The sequence below is a fragment of the Taurulus bubalis genome (assembly GCF_910589615.1).
Source record: "Taurulus bubalis genome assembly, chromosome: 14".
In the NCBI taxonomy this organism is placed as follows: domain Eukaryota; kingdom Metazoa; phylum Chordata; class Actinopteri; order Perciformes; family Cottidae; genus Taurulus; species Taurulus bubalis.
This window is the reverse complement of record NC_136602.1, coordinates 5,954,259-5,967,915: the sequence shown is the minus strand read 5'-3', so window position 1 is coordinate 5,967,915 and position 13,657 is coordinate 5,954,259. Positions and strand designations below refer to the sequence as shown.

Below are 13,657 nucleotides of genomic sequence, written 5' to 3'. Positions count from 1 at the left end.
AACGGAATCCCTCTACTGGTGAACTGCAGTATTACAACTGTTAAAGCGATTGAGAACGCGCTCTTGCACCAGACATGTATATATTTTCCACACGTAACATCAACATTAGTTAGCGTCAACAAGCACGTATCATTGTACTTTCTGCCTTCAAAGTAAAAGCACTTCCTGTTTACATGCTCTTCACAATAAGAGTAAATCATGTAATAAAACAAGTTACAACACTGTCAAAAGGCTTTCAGCCTGGGCAGTATTGTTCTGACCCCAAGGAGGAACAGGCTGTCGGATAAAAGATTCCAGAGACTTTTACTCATGCGATATAATCGCGATTTTGAAGTATAGAGAAAAATGATAAATTTCATAGGATATAGTGCACTTTCTGTTTATTTAGGCAATGATGAAGTGGATTTTCTGTTTATTTAAATGCATTTTCTGTTTCTATTTTTTGGGTTAAGTGCATTTCTGTTTCTATTTTATGGGAAAAAGTGCCATTCATTTTTCTATTTTTCTTAAACCACTACAATGATTCCTATAACAAGCTGGTTTTGTTCTTAGGAGTCGGCCCCCATTTGGTTTAGTGGGGTCTCATGTTTCCAAAAGCCTGTTTTCAATGTGTTATGCTGTTTGACCTGAATGTCCCCACCATACACAGCCTCTTGTATCCTGTTGTTTGTCGATTTTAAAGTGAGGCATATTTCTTTGGTCAGACAGTGTGAACAGGGTTAATGTTCGTTCAAGTTAGTGGCTGAGTTTTATCTGCCATTTTGTTTTACATGTTTACAATTACAATACATGTGGAAAGGCTAAGAGATGCCCTTTATTGAAAATAAAGTGATGAAAGGGCCATGATGTTTGTCCAGGTATCTTTGCGGTTAATTTGGACATTTGCTTAAAAAAATGGAAAGTAAAGTAACTAGTAGTGAAGTTACTTTTCAAATGCAGTAACTAGTAAAGTAATCTAGTTACAATTTTCAGAAGTAACTAGTAACTTGTAACTAGTTACTTTTTCTGAGTAACTACCCCAACACTGCATACAGAGTGTTAGTTACATCTGGACCGAGCCAGGCTAGCTGCTTCCCCTCGTTTCCAGTCTTTATGCTAAGCTAAGTAGTCAATTAATGCTCACCGTACAGACATAGTGATTCCAATCTATTTTTGGGTGAGACAGTTCACGCTAAAACCTGACAGCGCCCCGACCACCTACTGCTGTTTGATTAGCTGACAGCGATTTGACAGGAACCTTTGGGTCATGTCGGCAACACTGCAGCCATGTTTTTGTGTGGTCTGCGATTTAAACATGAAGACATTTATTGTGAAGAAAGGAAGTATAATTCAGCTTCAGCACATCAGTCAGTGAGAGTCAAGCCGCGTTGTGACATCTACATCCTGTCCGGTTCTCAGCTGGTCCGTCCTGCAGGGGTTTAACAGGAGAGCTGTGTGCGTGTGTGTGTGTGTGTGTGTGTGTGTGTGTGTGTGTGTGTGTGTGTGTGTGTGTGTGTGTGTGTGTGTGTGTGTGTGTGTGTGTGTGTGTGTGCTGACAGAGTGTAAAACTATGTTCCTGCAGGGGACAGGGACGGTCCAAACGCTCAATCACCATCACTTATCAGTCCTGCAGGGCTCAACATGTCGGCACTGTCACACAAAAACACACACACACACACACACACACACACACACACACACACACACACACACACACACACACACACACACAACTCCAGTCTGCTGGTCCACATGTTCGGCTTTCTCCAGCTTTTTAAAACACTTCTAGTCCTCTGATGTGTTTCTACATTTGTAGAATAACTCAGTTATGGTGTTTTTTTTACTTCTACTCTGCTATCTCAGAGGTAAATACTGTACTTTCTCCTCCACTACATTTATTTGATTGCTTGCGTTACTTTGCAGAGTCCGATTATGAATACAAAATATCATCCACTAATAAGTTATAAGGCATTGTCACAGTTAAGCTATCCAGCAGTATATAAAGTAAATAAAGTGAGCTCCATCTTTACCCGTCTTTAAAATAATGCATCAATAGTTATAATACAATAATATGTATTATTCTGAAATGGGCCATTCTTCAGGATAAGTGCTTTGGGGAACAAATATACAACATTTATTTTGGTACTTTAAGTATATTTTGATCAAATACTACTATATTACAGGTTTGGTGTAAATTGAATAATTATCTTAACGAATGGTCAACAAAAGATTATGGACAACTATATGTATTAATTGTTTATATTCCCCATAACAAAACCTTTCAGTGTTCTCAGGAATTGCGCTGAGACAGAAAATGAATTAAACGTTTGAAGATGTTGCTTTGGGCTTTAATTCATTCAATAATCGTAAGTATCTGCCGAAGGTTATTACATTTTCCTGAAGATTTGTTAATTTTAACTATTTACTATTGATATGGTTCGGCAGATGAAGAGATGAAGAATCCATAAAGCACCATAAAGATATTATGAAGTATAATAGAGCACTGTGACGGAGCCATGAAAACACCGCAGTGATGCCATAAAGCAACATTATGATGTTGTGAATGTCGGCACCCGACGACCAATCAGATCCGGCTTTGCATCTATACTACTTTACGCTATAGATGTTTGGAAGCGTGAAATTTAAGTGTGAGTTTTACTGGTTTAGTTCCAGTCTGTGGTGGGTGTGACATCACACAGGCACATGATGACATCACTACGCACCCTCCCCCTCCTCTCAGCCCCGCCCCTCTGGGCCGTCCCAGCTGCCAAAACAAGCTAGCCGACTGAATGGCTGCGCTGACCTAAATTCTCCCAGAGCGACTCCTCTTAAAGCTGCAGAGACGCAGACGGAGGGAGACACCGACTCCGAGACAGACTGATCCAGACTGAGACACTAAAACCGGTCCAGACTGAGACACTGAGACACAGAGACAGACAGATCCAGACTGAGACACTAAAACAGGTCCAGACTGAGACACAGAGACAGACAGGTCCAGACTGAGACACTAAAACAGGTCCAGACTGAGACACAGAGACAGACAGAGACACTGAGACAGGTCCAGACTGAGACACTGAAATAGGTCCAGACTGAAACACAGGGACAGACAGGTCCAGACTGAGACATAGACACAGACTGAGACACTGAGACTGGTAGAAAAAGCAGAGGCAAAGACTGAGACAGAGAATAAAGGACAGACAGAGATAGACAGAGACTGTGACAGACACAGACAGATACAGACTGACAGAGACTGAGACAGACGGATGGACAAGCACAGACAGAATCAGAGACAGAGATAAGAACACAGACAGAAATGGACAAAGACAAACGAGACAGAGGCTGACAGACACATTGACGGAGGCTGAGAGACAGACATGCCGAGGCGAGATAGACTGAGACACAGAGACAGACAGGTAGACAAGAGACACTATTATAGTCGTTTGACCATTTCTTGAAGAAAAACTTGTTTTTATCTCCTGCACTGACAATTATTATTTTAACTAATATTTTTTATTTTTTTTTACTTTTTGGGCCGTGTCATGAATCAATTATTGTCTCAGATGACCAGTCATAAGATTTATTTATTTATTACACTGTATAGTCTGTTTTCATTTGTTTTGCTGTTATCATTTTGTTTTTATTCCCCATTATCATGTAATGATTCAATTAATTAAAAAAGAAAATAATAAATACATCTTTAATTTATACTCAGTTAGGGTTTTAAGGATGATAACAAATATTAATCAGATTTACAAATAACTATTGATTAGACCATAAACATGAATGTCTTTATTGTAACGCCACTAATTCAGACCATAAAAGGACTTCAAGCCACTATAGGAAGATTAAATGTGTATTATAATGGTTCAAGCCTAATTATGGACAATATAGAATATTATAAGAATAATACAAGTCCTTTCAACACCTAAATGTATGAAATATTATCTTACTGAGAACTGAAACAGCCTCATCATAACGTATTATAAGAATATTATAGAATGCTGCACACAATAAAGAGATGATAATAAAGAGATGTATAATAACAATAGTCATGCAATGCAGTTTTAGGAAAAAAGTTTACAACAAAGGGGGATATTATTATATTTCATATGGCTGTAACCATTAATACAATTATTAATGTTGTTGTTGAATTTTAGCCAAATTTGCAAGCCATTAGTTATATGCTATTGAATGACACATTTACAAACTAATAATACTAAACATATTATCTGCTTCAAAAATGATGTTTTGATTTCTGCTAATTTTAGCCTGTTGTCATTTTTTGGTGTGTACAGCTGGATGTTAGTGGATGAACACACGAGGATCATGTGACGTTGCACACTGCTCTCAGACTGTTTGTAAAACTACAGACTCACTGAATGAACTTTAGACTTTATATCAGGAAACAGAGCAACAAAACGATGCTGAAATGAACCTCAAACTCATGAAATAATCTCTGAAGATAAAGAGTCAAACTGCTGCAGGATGAGGCCTCTGGATAACTAATATACTATAATACAGAATCTTCTGACTCCTTGAGCTTCTTTAAAAACATAATGGAGTATTATGGTAAACTTCTACGAATTGAAAGTAAAAAGTCAGGCACCAAAAAAGTAACAGATATACCTGTGAACCTTTTAACAAATATCCCAAACAACCCTGAAAATATACATATTAATCATCCTTCGTGCTGCAATAAACCTCAAAATCAAATCAAATCACCAAAGGTGCCCCGATGAAAAGAGAAATCTCTGAAAATAAGCAACTAAAAACTCTCTCAAAAACTAATCAAAACTAATCAAGGTTGTTTAAAAAAATAAACCCCACAAGAAAATGCTCAAATGTTTTTACCGGCACTAAAATATATGTTTTTTTTAGTGCCCTGTGTGATAAAAGTCACCCTCAACAAAGTCACATGGTCAGTAATTCCAAAAACTAAATAAAATTGAATGAGCACGTCATTTACGCAACTACCAAAAAATACAAACAATAAACAATACACTAAAATGTTTAAAACTACCAAAACAGTCAGTTCTGTCATTATAGAAACATAAAAAAAGAGTAATTCTCAAAACTTTCAAAAGAGCACCCTGAGGAAATATTAGGCTTCTCCTTGCACCTTACTGGAATTGTAATATAGCTTTTCAAGAGGGTGATATTTTATATTTTACGTTCGTCTGCATATCATCAGGCAGAAACTCTGCTTCGGGTTATTTCATCCTTTTTAATCAAGTTTAGTTTCTCTGAAAAACAAACAAACAGACAAACAGCAACGAAAACAGACAATACAGACTTCATACAAGTGAACGCTAACAACAAAGGTGCAAAAAAAATCTAATAAAAACCATAAACATTTTATTTTACAAAACCAAAATGTAAAAACGTGACATGGTGCAAATCTTTAAAAACAACCTGGAACAGTTTGCATCCTGCTGCCAATCAACGCTGTTTCTTCTTCTGCAGTTTTAATGATAAAGTAATACTTTAATGTAATATTTAAATACTTTTGTGATTTTTATTTTGCCAATAAAATCTTGTTTTTCTGTGTTTACCAGCTTGTAAATAGCTCTCTCTGTGTGTGTGTGTGTGTGTGTGTGTGTGTGTGTGTGTGTGTGTGTGTGTGTGTGTGTGTGTGTGTGTGTGTGTGTGTGTGTCAAGGTCAGTCTCTGTCTGGGCTTCAGGAGGCTATTATTTTAGTCAGAGGTTATATAAGTTTTTTTTTGTCTTACACTGTAAAAAATAATAATAAAGAAGAGGGAGGAAGCAGCTTCCGGTTTGCTGTCTGCATGCTCAGCTGTTTGAAACATCAACAGAAACACACACAGGGATTCCTTTTCAACGACTAAAATCAAAATCAGTTCAAATTCAATCCAACATGCGCGTTGTTTATATTTATTTTTGTAATAATAGGCCCCAAACTGATCGTGATTTAAATAATAATCAATATGTTCAACAGTGCAGTTTGATATGATCAGTGACCAGCTGATTTTATCCTAAACCTTAAACCAGAATAAAAAAATGTCATGTTTGTATTCCCTTTTAAATGTAATAATTCACATAATGTCACTTTTTCTCAGTTTATATATCGTAGACATTTTATTGATACACATCATATTGGCCATAAACAGCTGTTCTATAAATCAACATTATATCTGCAGCCTCATTTTTCTTCTGGAGCTTTTGTTTGCTTTATTTTTGAAAAGACAACATTTATTTGATCCGGATAGTTTTTCAGAGCTCAGGCGACACTGACCTGAGATCTGAGGACAAACTGATCAATACCACAGTGATCAATACTCTGATAGTCAAACGCTGCTCATTCGGTGTGCTTATGAAAGAAAATAGCACAAACATTAGGATATTTTTCTAATAGAGTCACAAGGTGCTGTGCTTTATTTTGAAATGTGTTTGTAAACAATCAGGAAAAGATCTATATTGTATTTATTTTATCAGCTGGTCTATAATGCTGATTAGGAAAACGTAATGCACCTGTACAAATTTCAATAATGTTTGTTATTATTTTACTTTGTGTTTGTGTTATGTGGTTGATGTAATTAAATACTGACTAACTTGGACCAAATAATAATTGCAAAGGAATTATTTATTGAGGAATAAAATAATTGTTACCAGTTTGAGTCACAAAAAAAGAGAGGAGAAAATCAGATTCACGTAGGCAGTATACTTCTAAATGAACATGGCTGTGGTGAAAAGACATCTGGGGGCTCCTTTGTAAAGTAAATGTATATCATTATTTTAAGTTAAATAACAAGAGCAGACTCTTTATGAATCCTGCAACATGTTGAAAAAAGGTTACAAAAATTAGGGTTAAATAATGAATGAAACAAAAATGTGTATAAAAAGAAATATTGTTTTCAGATTTAAATCACTGTGTTGTCTTTTCACTAAAACCTCGGTATCACTAATATCGGCACGTGAAACATTAGTATCAGTATCAGATTGTCCAGTTCCCTCCCTGCTGACGTCAGCAGCTCGTTTTCAAGATGCCGTTGCATAATATCGGTCTATCAATGCAGCTCTCTGAAAACCTCGTATCTCCAAGTGTGGTGAAGTTGAGAGACTCGTTTTTCACATAAAACCCTCAAAATAATTCCCCCCCAAAAAAGCACTTTCATCCAATTCCATTAAAATTAAATGAAGCTAAAACTGTCTATATGACAACTGAGCCATCTGTGGTGGAAGGCCATGAGATGTGTTGAAAGCTCTGGGGAAGTGGAGATTATTTTGTCAGGCTACTTTTTCCAAGGTCAGGAATACGTCATCATGCTCATTAAAATTACGTGATTTTCTTGGAAAAAAAGATTATATTTTTGGAGATACAAGCTTTTCGTCTGACACCAGCTGTGTGTGTGTGTGTGTGTGTGTGTGTGTGTGTGTGTGTGTGTGTGTGTGTGTGTGTGTGTGTGTGTGTGTGTGTGTGTGTGTGTGTGTGTGTGTGTGTGTGTATCCGCTCTGTTTGTTTCCTACCAATAACTGCAGAAAAAAACTTCTATCGGGGTCACTTTAAATTTTTACCCGGAAATAGGAGCAGGTGAGCGGGTCGTTCAAAACGGAATGGCGCTGGAGTGTTGGTGGTTTTTTTATTAATGAAATTGTTTGTACGGCGGCCCTGTGCGCACATGCGCAGGAGGATTTACGCTCATACAGGCCTACACACGCACACACGCGCGCACACGCACGCACACACACACACACACACACACACACACGCACGCACGGGCCCAATCAAACCAAAAATCAACTGAAGTGAAGAGGACAATCTGGGATTTGATAATAAACAGAAAACATGCAAAAACGTGTGTAACAGCTGCGTTGTTTTTGCATAATTTTATGAAGAGTTTTATTCCAAAAACGTATATCCATGTATTTCTTGATTTACTTAAGGGGGCTCAAGTAATAAAAAAAAAGAAGCATTTCTAGCACTGAAAGGCAGCAGTCAGGATATTAGCTTAACTACAGTTCTGCCATATTGGAGAAGGTTTGTTTTATTTTTGGATATCATTATTTTGGAAGGAAACTCTTCACAGAGAGCAGGTTTATTTTAATATTCATGTGGTTACTATTATTATTATTAGGCCTTAGTCAAACCTGAGTAGAGATATGATTTGTAGGCTTATGTTTCCTCTCAAAACCCCTGATTGTTTCTGCTGATTTTAAGGCTTTATTTATTTATTATTTACTTATTCAAAAGTTTTTCCTCCCCAAAAAAGAGAAATGAAAAAGTTGATTGTCTTTTTTTTTCTTCTCCTTGATTGTCTCAAAATGCATAAATAATTATTAACCCTGTATGTCTTATTTCACCCCCTTTTTCCTCAATACTGATAAGTACACACTGACAAATAGAATTTAAATACATTGCACAATAAATACAAAACATAAATAAAAGACTCAAAGAAAGTACTGAAAATCTTTGTACAAGATATAAATAGCTTGAAATATACGTAAAGCGTTACCTTTGGCAAGTCTAGTTTACAGTTGTACAACCCGCGGGTAACAAAAGTTTGTCCCTTTTTCAAACAGTTGCGGGAGAAAAAAAAATCCTTCAAAATAAACCCGTTGCTCTTCGGGACGGAATATGGCCAAAAAAAAGGTTCACTTCATATATATATATTTTTGCGTTCAATAATTGATATTTACCACTTATTATTTGCCCTTAAACATGACGTCTTTTTGTGCGTCCTCGTCCCGGCGCCATCCACTGTGAAGTGATGGCGATGGGTGGGGGAGGAGGGGGGAGTTCAGTTTAGGAAAGCGTTTGGAGTCAACCTCTTTTGATGGGACAGCATCCCGGGGAACCCCGCGGACACGCCCGGGGAGAAGGCCGGTAGGGAGCTGTTTCTGAGGGAGTCCGACAGCAGGGACTGCGGGGAGCTGCTGGTCGCCAAGCCGCCAAAACCCTGCGCGCTGTGCTGGAGATGCGACGGGTGAGTAGGCGGCCCTCCTCCCGGCGGCCCCTGGTTGTGTTGGGTCCCTGAGACAAAATACCCGGCGGTCTGTCCGGAGAGCAGCCCGACCGGCGACGTGCTCATCCCGTAACTGTTCGTCAAGCCCAGCGCCCCGGCGGCCGACCCGCCGAGGATGGAGCGCCCCAAGTCCCCGTTGCTCAGCTGCTCCACCGCGGGCAGCAGCGAGCCGTAGCCGGCCGCCTGGTTCAAAAACCCGGGTGAGGATCCGTTGTAGTGCGGGTGGTGGTGGTGGTGGTGCAGGGACAGAAAGGGGGATATCTGCCAGTACAGCGGGTTGTTCGCCCGCTCGTTAATCCCCAAGCCGAGAGGAGCGAAGCGCAGCCCGCGCTTCATCGCCAGCTTGCCCCGGGAGGTGGCGGAGCGCCGGCGGAGCTTCCCGGTTGTCCCTCCGATGAAAACGTCATCGCTGCTCGGGTCCAGCATCCAGTAGTTCCCCTTCCCCGGGTCGTCGTAGTGCCGGGGCACCTTAACGAAGCACTTATTGAGGCTCAGGTTGTGCCGGATGGAGTTCTGCCAGCCCTGCTTGTGCTCCCGGTAATACGGGAAGTTTTTCATAATGAACTCGTAGATGCCGTTCAGCGTGAGCCGCTTTTCGGGGCTCTGCCGGATGGCCATCATGATCAGGGCGTTGTAGCTGAACGGAGGCTTGTCATATTTCCCGTTTTTCGCGCTGTTACTGCCGTTAGTAGTCTGCTCCGGTGTGGCCTTGGCTCCGTCCCCTCCTCCGCCCTCCTCCCCCTCTTCCCCCTGCTCCTCCTTGGCCGGCTTCCCCGGGTCCAACGCCGCCGCCGTGGAGTCCATCTCCAGTGGGTCCAGCGACTTCTCAGAGTCGGAGCCGGGGGTCGGAGAGAAGGTCCCCGGGATGCCGACGACCGCGGCGGCGGCGGCGGCAGCGGCAGCGACGACGGGGTCCGGTCTCTCGCACTTGGAGGGAAGCAGGAGGCTCTTGATACTGAAGGAGGAGGACCGGTGGACGGTCGGCGGGTCTTTTACATCCTCCATGCCCGGTGGCGGGTCTCCCAAAAACGAGGAATAAATAATAATAATTAAAAAAAATAACAACAACTCCAAAAGCTCGTCCACCTCCGTTATCCGGGCTGGAAACGAAAGAGAGACAGAGAGGAGAGAGAAAGGAGGGTCAGGATGAGAGATGCATGGATGGAGGAGTGGAGAGATAGAATAGAGACAGAGAGAGAGAGGGAGAGAGAGAGAAAGAGAGAGAGAGAGAGAGCGAGAGAGAGCGTGGCTTGGATGTAGAGAAATTAGTAATTAAGGAGGTTCCGACTCGCGCTACATCACGGAGAGGAGGAGCTTATCCAACTTGGCGATTTTATCAACAAATCCTCTTTTCTGCTTCTTCCTCTCCAAAGTGAGGCTCTGTCGACCTTTCATGTCTCCAAAAACACAAACCTGTCATATGTATCTGCTCTCTTTAATCTGTCTCTTTTGGTATTTGCGCGCGCGCACCTCACCCTAAATTCGTGCATGTAATTGTACCGCGCGTCACGCACCCTCCCCTCTGTGCGTGTAAAATCACATTCGGAGCTTGTGCGTAAAAGCGCACGTCCGTGTGTGTGTGCGCGCGCGCCTGTGCGTGTGCGTAAAAGCGCACAGGCGGCGAGGGCAGTCAGCCTCCTCGGCTTTGTTTTCTCAACGACAGTAATAGTTTGAATTCATGTCGGCAAACACAGCGCGTGCACGGTCGGTGTGCGCTCATGTGTGCGGTTATGGGTAAGGGAGAGAGGGGGAGGAGGAGGAGAGAGGGGTGAAGCACTGAGCGCGCCGCTATTGTCTCCTAATGAAAATCATTCTGGAAACACACACACACACACACACACACACACACACACACACACACACACACACACACACACACACACACACACACACACACACACAGAGCCCACAGGCAGCAGGTCAGACGCTGTAACCAGAGTGCCTCCTTTTGGTAGCAGTCAGTACTGCAGATCATATGAGCCTTTAAATGTTCTTATTTTCTGACTGCTGTGTGTGTGTGTGTGTGTGTGTGTGTGTGTGTGTGTGTGTGTGTGTGTGTGTGTGTGTGTGTGTGTGTGTAATCAGACTGCTATACATGTTATACAATATAATAACAACACACTGAATGTCCCTTAAATGAATGTCCCTTAAATGCAGAAAAAACGGTTTCCAGTGCATACAATGTGTCATATTCTGTATCATCGTGTTCCAGGTCCTCAGTGATGCTAAAGCATATTAACACTCAGTCAAACCCCAAAGACGGTTTATAGCAGCCATTGACGATACTGAGGTCATGTCCTCTGTATTGTGGGATTCTGGGAATTTGTATTTTTAATGACCTCTGGAGGAGTTTATGTTCTACATTAACACACAAATTACACAGGTGGGTTGTTAAAGTATGTCTTTATGCAAAACAATAAGTTCAATTCAAATAAAATGGCGAATTGGTCGATGTCCACCAGTTGATGTCTACCAGAATATATAATACATACATATTGTCCCTTGAGATTTAATCATTTAAACACAAGTACTTCATTTTCTTTCCAAACCTAATATAAACTGCAGACCTGCACCTTTGTCAAAACAACCTTCTGTACTGTTATAAAAAAAAAAGATATGAGTCAGACCGCTGTCTGCGGGAAGTGCAGAGGTGAATATTAAACCTTGAAATAAAAAAATAAATAAAAAGCTGAAGTAGAGGCTGCAGGGCCCTCATCAGCAGCACGTGCTTCATGTTGTGTTGCCAGCTTGTTGAATCAGTGCCACCGCTTTTTCTACTGCAATGCACATTATAATCACTATTATTTCCCCCCCGACAGGTAAAGGCTCCAGCTCTGCCCGAGCGCGTTGAGTGACCCCAAATAGAGCACTACCACTGTGGAGCAAGCTCAGCTAACAGCAGGTGATTGCAGGTGTTTGGAGTGGAGAGAGCATGATACTCAAAAAGCCTGTAAAAGTGGAGAAAACTTTTGGATTATTGTGCCATCTTCAGGAAGCAGAGCAGCAATTGGCCAGTTAGTGGTGACTTTACTTGTGCGTGTGCATGTATGTGTGTGCGTGTGCGGCTACAAGTGGCATTGTGCTTGTACTGAGGCCTAATTCGTCCACTGATTGTGTTTTGTGTAAATAATTAATGTATTTCTGTGTTTAGTTCTGTTGTCATACAGTAATATAATATTGTCTATCAGCATGGATCTGCTTGGCCCTTATTAATCCCCTGCTGTTCTCACACACTGTGCACAGTTTCTCTACGCGGCTCCATATATGTTGTGTGACATTCATTTAGAAATATTACATATAGCCTAGCCATGAACTTAAATAGCCTAATAAGGGGTCTTTGACACAGAGGCCACTCTTAAAACCAGGTCTTAAACATAAATAGTACAAAATATGGACATAGTCTCTGTTTCTCAAGAGTCGCACCAGGCTCTGAAGCATATTTTAAGTGGTCCGTCACGTGAGGCCTGACAGTGGGAAAGAGACTTCTGTATGGGTTGATAATATTTTTCGAGGTAAGTCCAGTTCCCAGTACGTATACTTGAACATCCTTCACATAAAATTAGGCCCAAAAGGTTTTAAAATGCACTCACAGCAGAATCTAGAGTCATCTTCCTCCCTTGGTTCATGTGAATGCGAACGAGGCTGGACCGAGGGCCGGCAGACGGGGTTCGAGAAAACTGCATGGATGCAGAAGATCAACGGAAGATCTTGCTTCATGCGCCACTGAGCAACGTTCAGAGGAATGAAAAGCTGTATCCATCCATGGTGGCTCCATCCGCTGCCATCTTGGCAGTGAATACACAGCCTAACTCCTAGCTAGCAGCTAGCGGCCTGGTATGGCACCCGCCTGTCACTCAAAGCAGCCTCGCCCTCAAGTATGCATGACTTTAAGCCTTAATATAATCTAAATAGTGAGAAACATACAAATTCATCCTCTGTACTTTGTCATGAATGGGTTTCTTGCAGGTCTGCATGTTTATTTCTGTAAAGTTTGGCTTTGGCATAACAGGTCTATGGGGAGTGACTGGCTTTTGGAGCCTCAAGTGGTCTTTGATGAACTGCAGCTTTTGGCACTTGGGCTTCGGCTTCATTCATCAGCACCGAAGTGTGTCGACTGGTCCTAATGATCAGGTCGTGAGGTCGGACCTGTCTGAAGGTCATCAAGTCTGTTGACCAGCGGACACTAAGCGTGTCGCTTTTTGGGAGTTATAAAAAAAAGAAGAAGATACATGGCAGAACTCTTTAATAAAACAGTTTTTTAAGAAAGTTTACCCTCCCCCACACACACTTCCACACAAATCCAGTTTAGAGAGTTATCTTATCACGCTATAAATATTCTATAAAACATAGAAGTCTAAATGATCTTTACTTATTTATCCTATAAATTATAGTTTGGACCTCTAACGCAGAATAGAAGACAGCTAGCTTTAAACTTTAAAGGATTACGTGATCAGTCAATTAACTAGTTGATGTCTAAAATGTCTAACTATTCTAATAATCAATTAATCATTAGATTTTACAGCTTCTCCACTCAGACAGTTTGCTATTTCCTAATATTCATGTCTCATTTTCTTGTAAATATCTACATGTATATATTCATTTTGGATTTTTGAGATAACAGACAGTTACAAGCTGCATTCAGTGACACACACTGAGCTCTGTGATCGTTTGTTTACCCTCTCTGCAGATTTTGTATG

General features: G+C 41.1%; 1 protein-coding gene across 1 annotated transcript; it reads right to left on the bottom strand.

Moving 5' to 3' along the window:
* Positions 1 to 8,735: 8,735 nt before the first annotated feature.
* Positions 8,736 to 9,968, bottom strand: foxg1b (forkhead box G1b; the record flags this gene model as incomplete). Its single annotated transcript, XM_079229787.1, has 1 exon — positions 8,736 to 9,968. The coding sequence occupies exon 1, from the start codon at positions 9,963 to 9,965 to the stop codon at positions 8,736 to 8,738; it is 1,230 nt and encodes a 409-aa protein (XP_079085913.1). The 5' UTR covers positions 9,966 to 9,968.
* Positions 9,969 to 13,657: the final 3,689 nt, after the last annotated feature.